Source organism: Fistularia commersonii, chromosome 33 (assembly GCF_037954325.1).
Source record: "Fistularia commersonii isolate RoL2024-O1a breed Wild chromosome 33, RoL_Fcom_v1.0, whole genome shotgun sequence".
NCBI classification, from domain to species: domain Eukaryota; kingdom Metazoa; phylum Chordata; class Actinopteri; order Syngnathiformes; family Fistulariidae; genus Fistularia; species Fistularia commersonii.
Window position 1 is genome coordinate 11,225,644 of NC_141316.1, and position 17,962 is coordinate 11,243,605.

The 17,962-nt window shown below is 53.0% G+C and overlaps 1 protein-coding gene across 5 annotated transcripts; it reads left to right on the plus strand.

Annotated features, from left to right (window-relative positions):
- The first annotated feature begins 1,732 nt into the window (after positions 1-1,732).
- On the plus strand, positions 1,733-17,197 carry LOC147215092 (zinc finger protein 518A). Of its 5 annotated transcripts, XM_086141078.1 has the most exons (5): positions 1,733-2,085; positions 10,206-14,317; positions 14,404-14,564; positions 14,944-15,452; positions 16,788-17,197. In XM_086141078.1, exon 2 carries the CDS (start codon positions 10,226-10,228, stop codon positions 14,261-14,263), a length of 4,038 nt encoding a protein of 1,345 aa, XP_085997204.1. In that variant the 5' UTR covers positions 1,733-2,085; positions 10,206-10,225; the 3' UTR covers positions 14,264-14,317; positions 14,404-14,564; positions 14,944-15,452; positions 16,788-17,197. The 5 variants fall into 5 exon arrangements, with proteins under 5 accessions (XP_085997204.1, XP_085997201.1, XP_085997203.1 ...); XM_086141075.1 differs by having other exon boundaries at positions 14,404-17,197; XM_086141077.1 differs by lacking the exon at positions 14,404-14,564 and having other exon boundaries at positions 14,944-17,197.
- The last annotated feature ends 765 nt before the right edge of the window (positions 17,198-17,962 follow it).

Below are 17,962 nucleotides of genomic sequence, written 5' to 3' on the forward strand. Positions count from 1 at the left end.
ACACACACACACACACACCATCACTGCGGCTTCTAGAGTCACACACATGGGCCATTTTGCTGTGGTACATTCACGTCCTGCCGTGTCATGGGAACTTTCATTGTCTATTTGTTTGCAGGGTCAGGACATGGAATCATATGCTGTGTGTGTGTGTGTGTGTGTGTGTGTGTGTGTGTGTGTGTGTGTGTGTGTGTGTGTGTGTGTGTGTGCGGGGCCTGGCTAATTCCTGGGCTGGTGTGTGTCCTCCTCCTCCTCCTGCAGTGTGAAGGTGAAGGTGTAGATTGAAGATGAGGAAAAAGATGTCGTGGGAGCAGGAAGCCAAACACACACACACAGACACGGCTTGGAATAAAAAGGCGTAATGAGGAAACAAGTCTGGGATGGGGAGAGGATCGACCTCTGAGGATGAAGACCAGGAGGTTTCCCTGCGAGAGCTTTGACCACACCGGAAGCAGCCGGAGAGCGGCAGGTGGCCGGAGAGGCTCTGAGCTCTGGCTCCACGGCCGTGAGGAGATCTTGCCGTCCTGACCTCTGACCTCTGACATGATGACGGAGGCCCGTCTTGTCTCCAGTCCTCCTCAGGGACACCGCCTCCCGGCTGAAGGTCAGAAGAATATGACGGTGACGGCGTGATACACCTGCCGACAGGGTTCAGATCAGCAGTTCGACCCGTTCCACCTTCAAGCGCAAGACAACCCAGGCGGTCCGAAACGTCGGGGCCGTTGAGGACTGCTGGATACAGGAAGAAGCATCTCAACAACCGAGGATCTGCAGGTTCAGGTGTCTGGGCGGTGGAGTTGGGCCGTCTCCGAGGTGCCCCCGCTGGTCTTCTAAAGGTCGGCAGGGACCGTCTGCAGCCCCCGAGCCTCGGGCGGGGAGGCGGTGGGACCGTGGTCGAGACCGGGAACCGCCGGAGGGTTCTCACTCTGAGGATCTGTCTAGAAGAGAAAGGCGTCGTGTTTTTGGGTGTCCTGGTCCGAAGTGAGTTCTAAAGCCTCTCCCAGCAGGACCCTCACCGGGGGCTCCTCCCGGTCTCATCCGCGGCGCCTCGACGCCCGCTTGTGTAACTATCAGAAGTATGACACACACGTCTGAATGCACCAGCATGAAAACAGTGGCGTGCAGCTCGGGTAACCATGGCGACGTTCCGCACTGAAAAATGAATCCACCTTTGTGTCGCTAAAATGCCGAAGTTACGCGGGCCGGGTCGGGGCGGGTCGGGGACAGGACGGGTAACTCCCGGCGTGGCGTTGACACAGAGGAGCGCGTTTAGCAAGAGACAGTCCTTCAAAATCAACATTTACCGGTTTTCTACGGCGTTTGCGGGCGAAGCTGCGCCAGAATCTAACCGGCACCCCGGTCTGCTAAATATAAAACGGGCGTAAGGCGGAGAGGCGGACGGCAGGAGACCCGCCAGGAAGCTGCAGGTCCACGTCTTCTGTTTAATGTCTGCTGGACCGGCCCGCCGTGTCGACCGCTCAGGTCTTTGCATCGGCTGCACGTCCTCCATTACCGGAGTCAAGTGTGTGTGTGCAGCACACATAAGGACGGATACAAGGAGCGAACTCACTGGGGCTCCGTGTGCGACCGAGGGAGTGTGCGCGGTGTGTGTCCGTCTGCACCGGAGTAAAGAGGAAATGGCGTATATCCGCCATTGTTGCCCCCCCCCTCCACCTCCACCCACCCCACAAAGAGGCTCAACAGTGACGTAGAGCTCCCGCTGCGAAAACACCAACACACACACACACACACACGCACACTCCAACTCGCACACGCATACTCGCACACACACACACGCACGGAAACGGCAGTGAGCGCGCAGGGAAGCCTCGGTCCCGGCGGCGGGGCGTGAAGCGGCTCGCCGGCACTAGTTTAGTGTTTGACAAGTGATCGTATTCCTCCGCTCGGCGGTGAGTGTCGGCCGCGCGCCAGGACCCGGATGGACTGTCATGGCCGCCGTCGCTGTGGTTCCACCGAGCGGAGAGGAAGCCGAGCGTCCCCGCTGACTGTTCCCGCCCGCCCGCGCCCTCCACCCGCCATGCCGGCCGTCGGCGGGCCGCCGGCCCAACTTCCGTCGAGTTCATAGTAAGAAACTAACCGTTTTCCCGAACTTTGACCGTGTTCGCGGGGGCGGGGGCTCTTCTCCGCGGACGGAACGCAAACTGGCCATTAAAACTCCGGGGACTCCGACCGCCGACCCCGGGCGGCGCGCCGCTCGGCCGCCGGGCGGCGCGGCCGCCGGGCGGCGGAGCTCCGGAGCTCCGGGGCTGCGGGGCTCCGGGGCTGCGGGTCCCGGCCGCGGACGCGTGTGTCCCCCCCGCACCGCCGCCATGGACGCCGCTTCCCGGCGCCCCAAACTTAGGGAGCAACTCCCCCGGAAAAGTGTCGGCGGAGGACCGGGGGGGGGGGTGGGGGCGGAGGTCCGCGGGCTCAGCGCCGGAACCCCGGAGCCCCGGAACCCGGCTCGGCTCGCCGGCGCCGGGGGGGCTGCCGGGGGCACCGGGCAACTTTTGCCGCCCCCTCCTGCCCGTCGCCCGGGGTCTCACCTGTCTGCAGACCCGGTGCTCCTCACCGTTCCCGTTCTCCAGAGCTGAGGAGGGGCCGCTCTTCTCCTCAGGTTCTGCAGGTCGGTCCAGGGACTCCTCAGCCCAGACTTTGGGTCGGGTCGGGTCGTCCCGGAGCCCGGAACCCGTGTTTCCTCCAGCAGGGGGTCCGGCCGGGACGGCCGAGCCCGGGTCCCGGAGCGGGTCGGCTCCGTAGGAGCGCCGCCTGATGAATGGGTCAGAGGATTGTCAGGGTTTCTTCTCACTGATCCTTCTGCTCCTCCTCGGTGGTGAGCTTCACGTCTGTGGATGGATGTCACCGTTCTTTGCTTAATTTCTAGAATTTTCCGTCCCGTCTTCTCCGGCGGATCCACGGCTCGGTGTCGTGTGACGAACCGCATCGGCGGTCCGGCTTTTTAAGTAGTCAAGAATGGATTGAGGAAAGTTACAGAAGTTCTCTGAAAGTCAGCGGGTTCACCTGAAGTTTCCTGGAGAACAGAATTCATGGAGGTCTTTTGGTTGTTTCTCGGATGCGATGCTAAGCGGCGACATGGGTGACGATGCTCCAGATGCGCACGCTCTTGGACACCTGTACCGTGGCAGATATCATAACATTACCCGGTATGTTCTTCACGCTGGCCGTCCTACCGGAGGCCCGACATTTGAACGCCTGCCGCTGAGCTGAGACGGTGAGGCCTGCAGCCACCGCTCTGCAGAAAATCCAACACGGGAGAAAATCAATCTGTTCTTCAGATTTTGGCTTCATGTGTCCACGATGTCTTCAGGGTTTCGGTTCCTTGTCCACGCGGCCCTCAGTGTGTCTGGAGGTCCACTGCAGGAACGTTTATCTACACCAAGGCGCAAGTACTTTCCATGTTGCTGTGGGGAATTCTTGTTTCTGGAGACATGTCATATTTCTTAGCTAATGACTGGGTGGAAGAGTGCCAAAGTCAGATGTTTATAAATCTTCCAAAGCCACTATGCGTGTGACAGTGTCGGCAGAAGGACCACCGGACCTTCTGAGCGCCATCCCAGAAGACGATGGCTTCAGATCCACATCTCTGCGCTAGGACGGGCTTCGTGTTTGCGACAGCGGCGTGCGCATGGACAGGTTTACCGAGAATCCAGGAACGTGTAGATGATCGGAGATCATCCGGCCGGAGGTCAGTGAAAGGAAAGGATGCGAATGAATCCGAGTATGGGATTTAGACTCGGACCTCCTCGGTACCAGTCCAGGCTGAACCCGTGACGCGGACGTGGGCTTGATGCCTCGGCCTCACCGGCAGCAGGTCCGAGGAGCCTCGTCCCACCGCGGTTTGAGGTCCAAGTGAGGAAGGTCCAGGACTAGTCAGCTCCCACTGGAGATGTCCTGCTGGATCGGGCCAGGTGAGGGGCGCCTCCCGCTCGGCCCGGCAGGTCCGGCGGCACCAGGCGTGCACACTCACTCCAGGTTTCATCGACGGGAGCGCACGTTCATGATTTAGGTATCTTTACTTTGCATTTCACACCATTCCAACTATTCCAACCTCCTCCTGTGGTTTGCTGGAATTTTAAAAGATCTGCCACAATGAGTGAACTGACAGAAAAGGTCGGATAGAGGGAAAACAATAACAATGTACAATATTTGTAAATGTGAGCCGTGCAAATAGTGGTTCGACGTCACCATTTCCCAACAATCTAAATGAATCTGTAACGTGACCTATAACGAACAGGTAGTTAGTAAAGGAAATGTGATTTCTTCAAACCCGCTAACCGTCACCCTGCAGGTTATTGTGAACCCCGTTAATTCTCACTGAGGCTTCGGATTGTTTCCTGCTTATTTGTGTGTGTTTGTCCAAGATCTTGGGAATCCATAGGATTGAAAGGGGACTCCTTTCCCGGTGGTGTCTTTCCTGGGCTTATCCAAACTCAGTCAAATTTAATGGATAATTAAAACCAACCACCATAGGTTGTGTATTGTTTAGCAGACCTGTCGGGTCAGGGTCTGCTGGATCCCAGGGTTTGGATGATGATGATGATGACGATGATGATGACGATGATAGCTCTTTTAAATGCAGTTATTCTGGCTATTTAGTTCCTTTTGAATTTTGTTCCTGTCACTTTGTTACTGTTGTTAATTACTTAAATCAAGATCTTTTTAGCCACGCGGAGCAAACACGGTAAATGATGACATTAATTATTGAAATATTATGGTAAAATGTAGTCATTCTGCATTCAATTTAACCTGCTTGTAAAACTAGTCTTTTTATTGACATCTGGCCTCCAGGCTGTTGTTATCTCGCGTGTATTTACTGCGGGGGTTCAGTTAGCCAGGTCTCATGAACGTTATGTGAGGCAGTTTTGAAACAGTCCTCTGTATTTGATCGGAGCCTCCCTTCTGTTGAACGAAGCTCAAAGGTAAAGCGGCTCAGACAAGCATCAGTAAAAACAAGGGTTTTAAGACAAAAGTCTGTTCAGCCGAACCTTCCGCAAAAGAGCTTCACGGAGGGAAGACGAGGCCCGAGACGCAGCGGGGAGTCGAGATAGAAGCCACCTGGAGGATCACTCTAGAAACAGGAGCATCTTCAGCCAACCTGCTGGGATGAGACCTGGCAGAACTGGAAGCCACTCGATGTGCAGAGAAGCCCAGGGTTTCTCCCAGGACTCTGAAGACCACCGGCAGATACTATGAAGTTATGATGCCTAAAGGAGGCTCTCACATCTCTCCAGTGGAAGCTGCTTTGTAACTTCCATTCAGGATGCTCTTTGTCATGGTGTCAATCATTTTGGATGTTCCTAGAATTAAAATGTGTGTCTAGACTGGGTGTGGATGCGTCTGGAAGCCCCAGAACAGCCTGTGGGTCGCACGTGTGACCTTTAGTTTCAGCAGCGCCGCTGAGCTGCTGCTGCTGCTGCTGCCGTTCAAACACTGAGATGTGTGTGTCCAGAGAAAACAAATCACGGCCCCGTCTCAGAAGAACCCGTGTCAGGGTCAGACAGGGGACTTGGGATGAGGTTTGACGGCACACGGCTGCGGGTTCAAGGACGCGTCAGAAGAAAGTGGGAACGTGGATCTCCTGAGCCTCCCCTTCTTGTAGCTGCTCTTTGATGAATGTGATGGTGGCAGCTGGAGATGGCTGACTTCTGGAAGGGAGTTCTCCTCTCAGCTCCTCCCCTTCCGAAGTGAACAGCGCTCTTGGAGTCCGGATGCCAGGATGGCCAGTCTTCACACGCTAATATCTCTTTCTCACAGACCATAATAAACATCCAAAATACTACTGCATGGACGACAGCAGGTCAGCTGAGAGGGAAGGAGGAGAAGGAGTTGTGTGAGGTGATGGTAGATCAGGTTTAATTCATTCTCTTTCATTCATTCATTGTTGTTTTCACTGTTCATTGCAGTGCAGGAAAGGTCAGCGCTGACCTCCAGTGGTGGCCTCACAAAGGGACAGAAGGTGCAGCTGCCTTCAGGCTCATCTGGTTCACCTGGGCAGCGGCCGGCAGGCGTGGCCGCAGGTTATCGTCCCGTCCCAGATTCGTAGGGGACGTTTCGCTTCCAGTGCAGGAAAAGGCCCTGAGTCCAGGCCCGCAGAACATGTGACGCTGCGGCCAGTCAGAGAGGTGGACTTCCTTGAACCAAGTGTCTGCCGTGGCAGCAGCATTTGTAGCGTCAGGGATGCCTTCGAACATCATTCCGGTTTTCATTTATTCAACACGGTTGACGTGAAATTGGCCATTACGAAGATCCCGGGAGAAGATGGTTACAACAGCAACCAGAAGAAGGCAAAGCCCTGCTAACTCGAGCCGGCCAGACAACCGGAGAGATGCTCTGGCAGGTGGAGATCCAGTCTAGACCCGAGTCCTGGTGCAGACGGCAGGCACGCGTTTGGCATTTGGAAGGTGCTTCCTCCTCGTCCTTTCCGTCCTCTTCATGAAGACTGCCGAAATACAGCCACGTGTCTCTTAATTGTCTTTTGCTAATTGAAACATTGCAGCTGTTACACCCGTTGATCCAGTCCACCCGTTGTCATGGTGATAAATGTGAGCCTTTGTGTAAAAGCTTAGAGTTTTTGTGGCGTATAATGTAATAACTTTGGGCCAGGAGGGAGGACGCGGCCCAGTCAAGCGCCGCGTGGAGTAGCGAGGCGCGCTGCGTTCAGCGTTTGGCTCCGCCTCTCCTCGGACGGATGACAAGCGGCACTCGGGTCTCGTTGTGAGCGGGCCAGTTTTCAAGCCGTACCGGCGTCAGATGGGTTCGAGTCAGTGGAACTCGAACGTGTTGGTTCATGAGTGTTTGACGTGCCTGTCGGAGCTCACAGCTCCCAGCGAACCGTCTCACGCATGCTGACGGACTCGTGCTCGTCCCCTGGAAGAAAGCTTAAGCAGCAAGGGTGGAATGCATTCATTTAATTTCCAATTGTAATTAACAAGTTGTGTAAAATCAAACAAGTACCAATATAAACACAGCAGGTGAACAGAATTGCAAGCACATCAGAAAGGCTTTTCAAATTCAAGGGATCTTTTGTGGTTTGGCGCTGAAATTCCTCTCACATTCATTACCCGAGTGTAACTTCATGTGACCAGCCGCTGACCAGCCGCTGACCAGCCGCTGACCAGCCGCTGACCAGCCGCTGACCAGCCGCTGAGAGTCTTGCGTGGGGCTCCTGTGAACCGAAGGTGTAGGTGGACCAGGTGTGGTGGTGGACCTGTCGGGTGAACCGTCCTGGCCTGAGACGGTGGCCTTCAGCTTGTGCAGTGCTTCTCAATCATTTTCTGTTAGACCCCCTAGCAAGAAGAAAACACCCCCCCGCCCGCCGCGACTATAAATAATATCATTGGTCTCTAAAATTGATATAAGTACACCTCTGCATAAAATTACATCCTTATTAACATTAAAGAAAACAAAAAAGAAAATATAGTTCAACTAACAACAAAGAATAACTCTATTGACATTGTTTTTGGTCTGTAACAGAAAAGGTTTTAAGTGAAGTTTCCTGGTCTCCCAGTGTCGTCCCAGTGAAGCCGAGCGCTACATGAGCTTCGTCATATTTCCTGGTCTTTGCTTCCGGGTGACTTTCTTTTGTCTCATTATCTTCGTCTCTCTCCGCCCTTCTTTTCATCCCTGTTAAAAAATGTTCATGTTGTCTGTTGACGGTTTGTTTACTGGACTTCATATTGGATCAAAACCCTGCACCATAGAGCTAATCCTCCTCTGACAGTGAGAGCTCCACTGCCAGCTACTGCAGTGGATGTGCAATTACACTTTATTCTAGTTGGGCAAAAAAAAAAAAGCTTGTTCCCCAGGATTTCATGCATAAGACATTTTGCCCCAAAACTACTTGTTTGTGGTTTTGTACGACATTATTCACGTTTCACTGTCGAAGGCAGGGGTGGCCAACCGGTCAGAGACCAGCAGTTTCAATTTGTTATCGCAAAGAGCCACGTTCTCCGAAAGGGGCCGCGCACCTTCCCCCCCCCCGCCCAGGTTTACTGGAAGTATCACAGGTCGACACGACGGTGACATAAACCGGCTCCTCCACAAGCCGGTCATCTAAAGCAGTGTTTCCCCACCGCTGTGCCGTGACAGATGGCTTTCACCTGATTCTCAGTGCAAATAATGTGTCTTGGTCCGCCTGTCTGTCTGTGGGCGGCGAGCAGCCACTGCATGCAGGACAGTTAATTGCTCTTCCACCAGATGGCAACAGGTAGCAAATGTATATTTGGTGGTGTGTCGTGTGATTTTTATGTAAAATGAGCGCTGTGGCTCAAACAAGGTTGGCATCAGTCAACACTGTGAGCACACAGTCTCACAAACACAATCTCTCAGGTCAGCTGAGTCTACAAACAAAAAATCTGATCATTCACCATAGCTTTTTTTTTTTTTTTTAATATAACTTTTTTTAGGACTTGTTTACTGATAAAATACTTTTTATCAGATTTCTAATGTCCTTGAAAAGCTTTTCTGAACTCTTTTTTTGTAAACAAGCAACCATGTTTTTGCTAAAATTTACATTCAGATATTCGTTTTTGCCATTTTTAAAATATTGACCATAGAGTGTCAGCCTTTTGTTATTCATTGGTTTATTAAACTCTGGCTGTACCTGTATTTTTTTTCCTAATAAATTAGGGGCGCCAACCATCAGTCTTAATGTAGCTCTCTTCTGACGTGGCGACGTATTCCTCATATTTTTCCAAGTGGAGCTCTTCCGTTCTGTTTTTCAACATGTATTACAATCATTTGTGGTTTCTCGGCTCTTTCCCCAAAAGGTAAAGTGTGTGAAAATGACACGCTTTTTCTTTTACTTCCTTTTGACGACCTCCCGGTGCTTCGTCATTTTTTTAAATAACTCCTTTTGTGCTGTAATTTTCATTTAGTGAACCGGAGTGGCGGCAAGGATTTTAAGGCTTGAATGCAGAATGCTGTGCCATCGCGTTCCCGCTCAGTTGGAAATGTCCGGTGTTCATCTTCCTATCTCCCTTTTGCTGTGCATTTCTTCGCTGTCATTTTGAGCGTAAACTTGACACGATACCTAACAATGAGATTTTCCTGCATGTGTGTGAGATGGAAATACCGGAGGAATCATCAATGCGAAATTTTGCATGTACGCAAGAGCTGGCCTGTTGTCCAGGCCTGGTCTAAGGTCTGAATCCTCTGGCCCCCTGACTTGTATCTTTGGGTGACAGGAGATGAGCTACTGTCAGTGTAACTGTGGTTTATGACGGTGGTTTTCAGCACTGCGCTCCCATCGCTCCTGCACATCCATCCGTGCCTCCACTGCAAGCACTGCAATTTGTCAAGTTATACCTTGCAAGTCTAGATTTGACTGGAAGCAGCAGAGGGACAGGAAGTCGCAGCTTGGCGTCCAGGGTAAACTTTGTAGACGTCTTTGTGGTGCTGGTGCTAATTAGGGATGGAGGTCAATGCTAGCAGTCAGTGTCAAGCGACGGAAAAACAGCAGCATGTCAATTAACGTTGTATCTGATGCCAGAGGTACTGAAAATGGCTGAAAATGGAAACCCAGAGTTCCCCTGAAGGACGCTGGTATGGGATGGTATTGTACCTGGACCCTGGATGGTCAGGACCTCCCAGGGATGGTCACTCATGAGCACCCGGTTATCATTTACCGGGAAAGGAAGGAGAGAAAAGCAGACCGAGCGGCAGCAAAACTCCAAGGACATTTTTCTAAACCCGAAGTCAACCCTGACAAGGTCTCTCATCTCAGAATCTTCTCTCAAAGGTGTGAGTTCCCCACTCTTGGCGGGTCTAAGGGCTTCCACCTTTGGACGGATCCGGGATGTTTCACTCTTGTTTCCTGCTTCAAACATGATTTCTCCCCATCTCATCCCACTTCTTCATTCTCTTGTTGTTTCTATTTAAATTGCAGAACCACCCCTCCATGGATGAGTGCCATGATGACTTCTTCCTTTCTCTAATGTATACGTGCAGGATGACATGGGTAAAGTGGAAACCGCTAAAGGGTTGCACACCCTGAGTTGATTGTGGGAAGGCGTCTCCGGCGGGCACGTAGCACCGTGTAAGATCTTCCCAGGATACCTTTGCTCGCCGTGTGTCGATCACAGTTCCATGTGAACGTAATTTGGGTGAAATATCTCGTGATGTTTCCGAACGGCATCCCCGCCGTGCTCGGCCCACGCTTACGACACACTCTGCTTCTTTTGCAGGAGTCCTTGCGCTGTCAACTATGGAAGACGACCTCAAGATACCTCATGATTCTGCAAAAACCTGCAACATATCGCTGATAGAGGATGAAAAAGAAAAGGTAAAAGACTTTGTCTACAAGCACTTCAGGGAGGTGGCAGATGGGTCGCTCTTCATCAATTCAGAGGAGTCGTCCATCAAAGAGCACGGGAGCGGCACCAGGAAGGACAAGCCCACTCTCAACAAAGCCCATTGCAAACTGCAGCAGCGGGCCATCTTCTCCGGGAAGATTCTGAGTTTCGGTTGCTCCGTGTGCAAAGACGATTCCACGTACAGTCCCAATGATCTTCTCAAGCATTTCCGAGCGTCCCACAAAGGAACGTTACCCACGTACCCGTGCGATCTGTGCGGGTTCGTGACAAATGAGTTCCCCGCTCTTCAGCGCCATCGGATCGAGCACAGGAACACGCTGGTCACATGTGAGCTATGCAACGATGGCGTTCAGTACTCGCTGCTCTTGCTAACCAGACACTACATCATGTGCCACAGTCTGAATGGACAGTTCCACTGCGACTGGTGCGAGTTTACAACCATGGACGCCGGCACGTTTGTGCAACACATCCATCATCACAACGAGAGCCCGTGGAAGTGTTCGAAATGCAGACACGTCAGCCTGAATGAGGAGGATCACCAAAGGCATATGAAAGCTCACGCGGGTGCGTTCACCTTCACCTGCCAGACGTGCGGATACGGCGCCATGAGGAGCGAACACCTCAAGAAACACATGACGGCTGTCCACAAGGACAAGTCCGAAAAAAGGAACTCACGGAAGTCCTCCTCCGACGACGGGGTCGCGTCAGCAAATGCGGCCGCCGGCGTCAAACTTTTGCTGAAGAAGAACTGCGAATTGCCAGAAGCTCAAAAGATGGCCAAACCAAACTGGTTACCAAATCAAAACGGCAAGCCGATGCAACCGGAGATCGTTCTGGAGGAGACCCACCACTTTGGCGAAGGGCCCGGGGCGAAAAAGGACAACAAATACCCGGGCCCGGGCTCTCACAACACAGAATCATCAGTGCCGGTGATGCTCCAGGAGTGCGAGAACTCCGTCGGCCCCGAAGCTCACACCAGCCCAAATGGACTGACCGTTCTGATGGTGAAGAACAAAATCTCCCTTCCCCCCAACTGCACCACCAAAGTCATGGGATTCAGGGTCGTCGATGGCAAAAAACATTTGGTTCTCAAAGTCATACCGACAGCAAAGCAAGACGTGGTCATTCAAAATCATTCCTTGTTTGAAGACCTGGACCCCTCAGCACAAATCTCCATATTGAATAAAAGCAAAGACCTATTGGAGAACGGGGACCTCTCAGACGGGAAGAGCTCCACGTCTCACAGCGGTGCTCTTTCTCCAGACGGCGGATGCAGACCGGTGGAAGATGACATTATGGCAGTAAAAGTCAAGATTGAGGAAGAGGAAACTTCCGTTTGCAGTCTCGACTCTACCCTTCATAGAGACGACGACGACGACGACGACGCCGGGGACCCAAGCGATTGCTCGGGCAACAGGTCATCGACTGCAGATTCGATGCATCCGGAGACAAGTGAGTCTTCAGACCAAATTCACCTCAACCAAACGGCCTTCCTCAAAACAAAGCAGTTTGACACTAACCCGCTGACACCTTGCTGTGACGCTCTTGGCTGCGGTGGCTCCCAAACTGCCGGAGCCTTTGCTGGAGACGTGGCAGATTTACCTTCAAACGGTGCTCAGGAAACACCGCTTTCCAAACCGCGGGACAGAAACGTCGCAGAGAGCTCGAGGTCGGCGCAGGAGCCCTCGGCGACCGACGAGGAAACAGAAACACCCGTCGAGCGGAATTGCGGGAATTTAACTCTCAATTCAGCGTCCAATTCTTCTCTTAGAACCTCCGAATATCTAGCCTGGATCAGAAGTGATTTGAAACACAAAACGAGTCAGCCAAATTATGAAAAGTGCAAAGAGAGCAGAGCGGGCTCTGAAAGCTGCACCCCCAACCAGGAGGTATTCGCTTTTCACAATTATTCCAAGGAAACCTTCGCCGCATCGCCGAACACTAATCAGACCGTCGACGGCAGCCTTGAGCTTCCGGCAGACAAAGATCGTGTCTGTAGGTCCTCCCAGTGTCGCTCCGCTCTGGCAGAGTCTCCCCAACAATTCCTAGATCGCGACCATGAAAACGACTCGGCTCGAGAGAAGAGTAAAGAGGCCGGGGAGCAATTGGCCGAAAGCGACAGCGACGAGAGTTCAAGTGCGAACTATCAGTCTGCTGAGGAGGAAAACCCAGAGTCCGTGCTACAGGACTTTAACATCATTAAAATTGAGGAGGAGAACATCCCGATATCAAGAAAACAGTTCGAAGTCAAGAGCGGCTCCACCTCTGTTGGCAGTTTTGTGGAAGAACATTCAGAAGAAATTATCACACAACAGCTGAACAGGGAGAGATTCGTACCCGGCGGCGCGAGCGGCGATTCCTCCAAACCGACGAAAACCACCCTGCGAATCCTACAGTTGCCCGAGGGCAAGCAGCCGGTACTCCTGAGGACGGCGGAGAACCGCTTTGCCTTGCCGATGCACGTCAAGACCACTCCGGGTTTCAAGCTAATAACCAATTCTGTAAATCCACAGATCAACGTGTCTTACATAAAGTCGGGCCTGGAGCTGTCAGGCAAACCATCCGGCGAAGCCCCCGCAGCAAACAGCACGAGGTTAGGACTGGGGGCAGCAGCCGGCGAGAAAGGGACAACACTCCTGTCTGCCCTCCAGTCGGGCGGCGGCGCTACTTCGAATCACTACCTGATCAACAGCCAGGGTTTGAAAGGGCCCGTTTTTCTTTCAAGCGCGGCGCACAACGCCACGGACAAAGCGGCAAAGTCGCAGCCAACTTGCTACCTGGTACAGAGATCCGTTCCGTCTTCTCAGACCCCGAGTGCTCCGGGTCTCCGGCTGCCGCTTCACTCCAGGCCAGTTCTGGCCATGCCCGTCAGCTCGGCGGACAAAGCCGGCGCCCTGCAGCCCGGCCGACAAGCGTTCCTGCTTCGGTACATCAGTCCGCCCAAGTCGAGCCTGCTCCTGAATAACCAAGACTCAAAGGTGGGCGCTCGGTGTAGCCAGAGCGGCGAAAGCACTGGAAACAAAGTCATTTTTAAACTGGTCACTTCTACTGGGAGCCTCCTCACCAGTGGCAGCACCCCTACCTCAAGCAGCCAGCCCTTGTTTTTGGCCACCAGACCTCCGACCCAGTGTTTCCTGGTCTCCTCGAACAAAGCCAATGCGACCGCCTCCAACAGCGTCAAGAAAATGATCACGGTGCACAACGCGGCGCAGAAATTGGTCAAAGAATCTAGCGGCTACCCCCCTCCGTTGACCGCCAAGCTCAAACCAAGTGAAACGGATAAGCCCGTTCTAGCCCCGAGGCCGATTCGACCTCCAAGCCAAAGGAAACGGCGCAGGAAACAGTTGTTCGATGAGCTTCCCATGACGGTGCATAAAGCCAGGCGGCTCTCCAATAAAGTACTGAACGAGAAAGACGCCGCCGTATTATGGAAGCCTGTAGCCAAAGACGTGGAAAGGACCCTGAGACTGGCTCCGTTTAGTTCTCTCCAGCAGGTCAAATGCCCACGGCGGCACCAACCCGTGGTGGTGCTCAACCACCCGGACGCCGACATTCCCGAGGTCGCCAACATCATGAAGGTGGTTCTCCGCTATAAGGGTGCTGTAACTAAGGTCTCTCTGTCCCAGAAAACAATCCAGGCTCTGTCTGAGCTCGGCGCCGGAGAGAAGAAGTCTTCGACCAAAGGTGCGGATCCCAGGCCCCGGCCGGTTCAGAGCTCCGTCCGAGAGCGATTCCTCCTGAAGATGAAACTGAGGAAAAAAAGCAGAAAAAAGTACGAGGTGGTGGGAACTCTGTCCGGCCGCGGGCCGGAGCCGGCGGCGTTCGACTGCTGGTTCTGCGGCCGGCTCTTCGACAACCAGGAGGTTTGGATCGGCCACGGCCAGCGCCATCTCATGGAGGCCACCCGAGACTGGAACAAACTCTTCTGAACCTTTTGTATCCCTCGTGGGCGGTTGACGCTCTGTCCCTCCGAAGGGCCGGAGGTGTGTATATTTTTAATGACCTTCCACTCTTTGTCCGGTCTCTCCTGTAAATAGTCTTTAGTGAATTAGAGATTATCTTTTCATAGGTGCGTATTCCGGTAAATTATGTACAGCGAGCATGATTGGTATCATGCATGCACAGGTCAAAGCGAACTGTGAAAATGGTACACTGTAACTGGGGTTGTGGGAGGAGCGCCGAGGACGGGATCCGCAGAGGTCGTATGCAGAGTCCGAGTCAATTGCTCAGGTAATTTCATATTAATCTGCTTTGTCATTTTGCTCCACTTTTGAAACGGTCGAGGCCTAGCGTGAGGCACTTTTGTATCTTTTATTATCCTGCATGCAAGGACAGATAACTATATTTGTACAGTTCTCAAGCTGGGACACATTGTTTGGCGCTCGTGGTGAAATTATGTTCTGGTCCAAAATAGAGATCTATTTTTTTTTTTTTTTTTGGGTTTTTAATGATCACGTCAGCGAGGGTGAACCCGTTTTCTCACCCGTCGTCGAAGACACTCGTACTTCACGGCGTCATCAAGTAGCACGTCTGTCACGGCAACCGGTCTATTATTTATTTCCTGTTCTGTCGGTTTCTCTTTATCCAATGAAACATCCGCGTGTTGAAGATCGACCCCGATCTTCTTCTTCTTCTTCGGAGCTCCTGTCGGCACCGGCGGCTCCTGTGCCGTCTCCATGAACCCCCTCGTTCTCCTGGTGTTTCTTTTGACCCGGCGTCTCCGTCGGCGGGGCGGTGGAGTTTGCTCGGGCTCTCTGGCAGCGGGAACTTCATCGCTCCTTCAGGAGTCCCATCAACCTCACTGAACATCTACGGCGTGACGACGCGTCTCCTGCAGAAAAGGCCTCGGCTTCTCGGGGTCTTCCGGAAACCCGCTGGGTAAACGTCAACTGGGAAACCGGCGAACGGCTCTGGGAGTTCCGGACGCGTGGAGGGGCAGGTGTCCACCCAGACCTTCTGCGGCTGAGAGGCCAGCGCATCTGACCAGGAGGACCTGGCTGCTCTTCCACGGTAGCGTGGAGCCACCTTGAGTCTGTCCGGGGAGCGCCGGACACCTTTCAGACCGAGATCTTCCTTCAGGGCCGCAGGAAGAGAAACGCGTCACACGTCGGCGTGAAGGTCAGGTCTTGTCACGTCTTCTAAAGCTCCTTAACGTTCCCCGGTCTGCAGGAATAGAAGCTATTCTGCAGATGAAGATGATGAAGAATGTCTGAATGAATCTGCTGAGTGACATCAGGAGAAAAAGTGTGTGTGTGTGTGTGTGTGTGTGTGTGTGTGTGTGTGTGTGTGTGTGTGTGTGTGTGTGTGTGTGTGTGTGTGTGTGTGTGTGTGTGTGTGTGTGTGTGTGTGTGTGTGTGTGTGTGTTGCCCCCCCCGACCCCCTCACGTGATATTTTAGCAAAGGACCTGTTGTTTTTAACCGTTAAATAGTTTCCAAGTTTCTGCTGTTTGGTTCTCACACTCGAGTCACTTTATCTGAGCTGGTTCCTCCTGTGAGGTCTGAGAAGCATCGAGACGTCTGAAGGTTTTTCTGCTCACGTTCAGATGACCTCCCGCGTTCCTCCTCCCTCTCTGGGAAAGGAAAGGGACAGTTATAATGAAATCTAGAAACATCTGAGCAGTTCCACGGTGTTGACCCTCTGTTGTTGAGGAGCAGAGCTTCTTCAGTCCTGCTGATCTGGAGACCCAGAGTCAGACGCCACCCTGACCCCCCACGGCCGACCACACTTCATCTTTTTGTTCTCCACCTCGTGGATGTTCTCCACGCGGTCCTAGATGTTTCCGCTCAGAGGCCGCGTGTTCCCGTCTGCTTCTGCAGAACATGTGCACGTCGGTGTTCTTCGACTCCGAGGCTCCACCACGCCTCGGCTCTCCTGCGGCCGACGGGCCGCTCTCCATATTTGAACCCTTCTGTGATCCATGACAACGGGTTTTGAATTTGGTAACGTGTTTCGATTCACGCCCTCTAATCACGTCTTGGCTCGGAGGACGGTGGCCGAGTTGGTGGAGGAGCGGAGGTCCTCTGGAGACCCCGAGTCAGAGCGGGCGTGGAGGTCCACCTGAGGTCTCTCTGGGTTCCTTATCGAACCGTGAGCAGAGGGTCTGGACGCCATCTTGTCTGGAGGAGCTCCTCCTCAGAGGCCTTCATCAGGAGACCCAGCAGCACCGTCCCGCCACGTCGTCTCCCGGTGTGTGTGTGTGTGTGTGTGTGTGTGTGTGTGTGTGTGTGTGCGCGTGTGTGTCTAAATAAGTAATCCTGTGAAGGTGCACACCTTTTAGATGCTTTTGTTTTGTTTTCTCTGAACTGAATGCAAAGTTGTGGTTGTTTTTGCCGGTGTTGTCAGCCAGACCTTCTCCAGACCTCCTCCAGACCCCCTGTGTGTCAGAAGGTTGTGGACGTCTGAGAGCCGGAGGAGAATAAAACTTTGTGTGGTCATTTTTAAAATTCCGGTAGGATCGCAGTGTCACATTTTGGTGGGTCCACACCCGGAGATGGCGACGTGAAGAACCCGGACCGTTGTCGTTCTGTCCTTCTTCTGGTGGTGGTCGTTCTTCTGCCCCGCCCTGGAATGCAGAAGCTCTGTGGTGCTGCTGAAGGTCACCTCCGCTCAGCAGACGTCCCACCAGGCCCGACGTCTCTGCCTCTCCTGGAGGTTTTCTCCGAAAGAGAAGCGCCGGTGTCACTCGACCCCACCTGAAGATCAGCCCGTGGTCTCCTGATCCCGACCCCGCGTGGACCTAAACCCCTGCTTACTGTCCTGCAGGCTCCTCGTTCCTCCTGCAAAGTGCCTGGAATGTCCTCAACGTGGACCACGTTCCTCTGTTTGACTTCATTTCTCTCTCCTAATAAATGTACATAGTTTATGAACGAGTGTCTGCCTGTTTGCTCTTCATCTCCAAGACCTCTGAGGAAGTACCTCAGCTGCACACCAAGGGGCAGCAGAGGAGCACCTCCACCCGTCTCCTCCTGCAGGCAGTCATGGAGGTCCAGGGGAGACGTCTGAGCTGCCGAGGGCCCAGATGAACCAAGAACCCTGAGCTCGTTCCTACTTACTCACCTGAACGGCTTTTGGGGGGGGGCACTGCTTTGCAATGTCTGTCCATCCATCCATCCGTCTGTCCATCCATCCATCCATCCGTCTGTCCATCCATCCATCCATCCGTCTGTCTGTCCATCCATCTGTCTGTCCATCCATCCATCATCCATCCATCCATCCATCCGTCCGTCTGTCCATCCATCATCCATCCATCCATCATCCATCCATCCATCCGTCTGTCCATCCATCCATCCATCCATCCATCATCCATCCATCCATCCGTCCGTCTGTCCATCCATCCATCCATCATCCATCCATCCATCATCCATCCATCATCCATCATCCATCCATCATCCATCCATCATCCATTCATCATCTCCACCAAGGGGCGGAGCCTTTGCTTGGATTAAGAAGTCATAATTATAATTTATCAATCCCTCCTGAGGAAATTCCTTCTCTACTATAAACCCATCATAGTCATGAGATGCTGTGTCTTAGTGTGAACATCAGGCTTCTCAGAAGAAGAACCTCATCTTCATCATGCAGTCATCAACCACAGACACACACACGCACAAACACACACAACTCATTC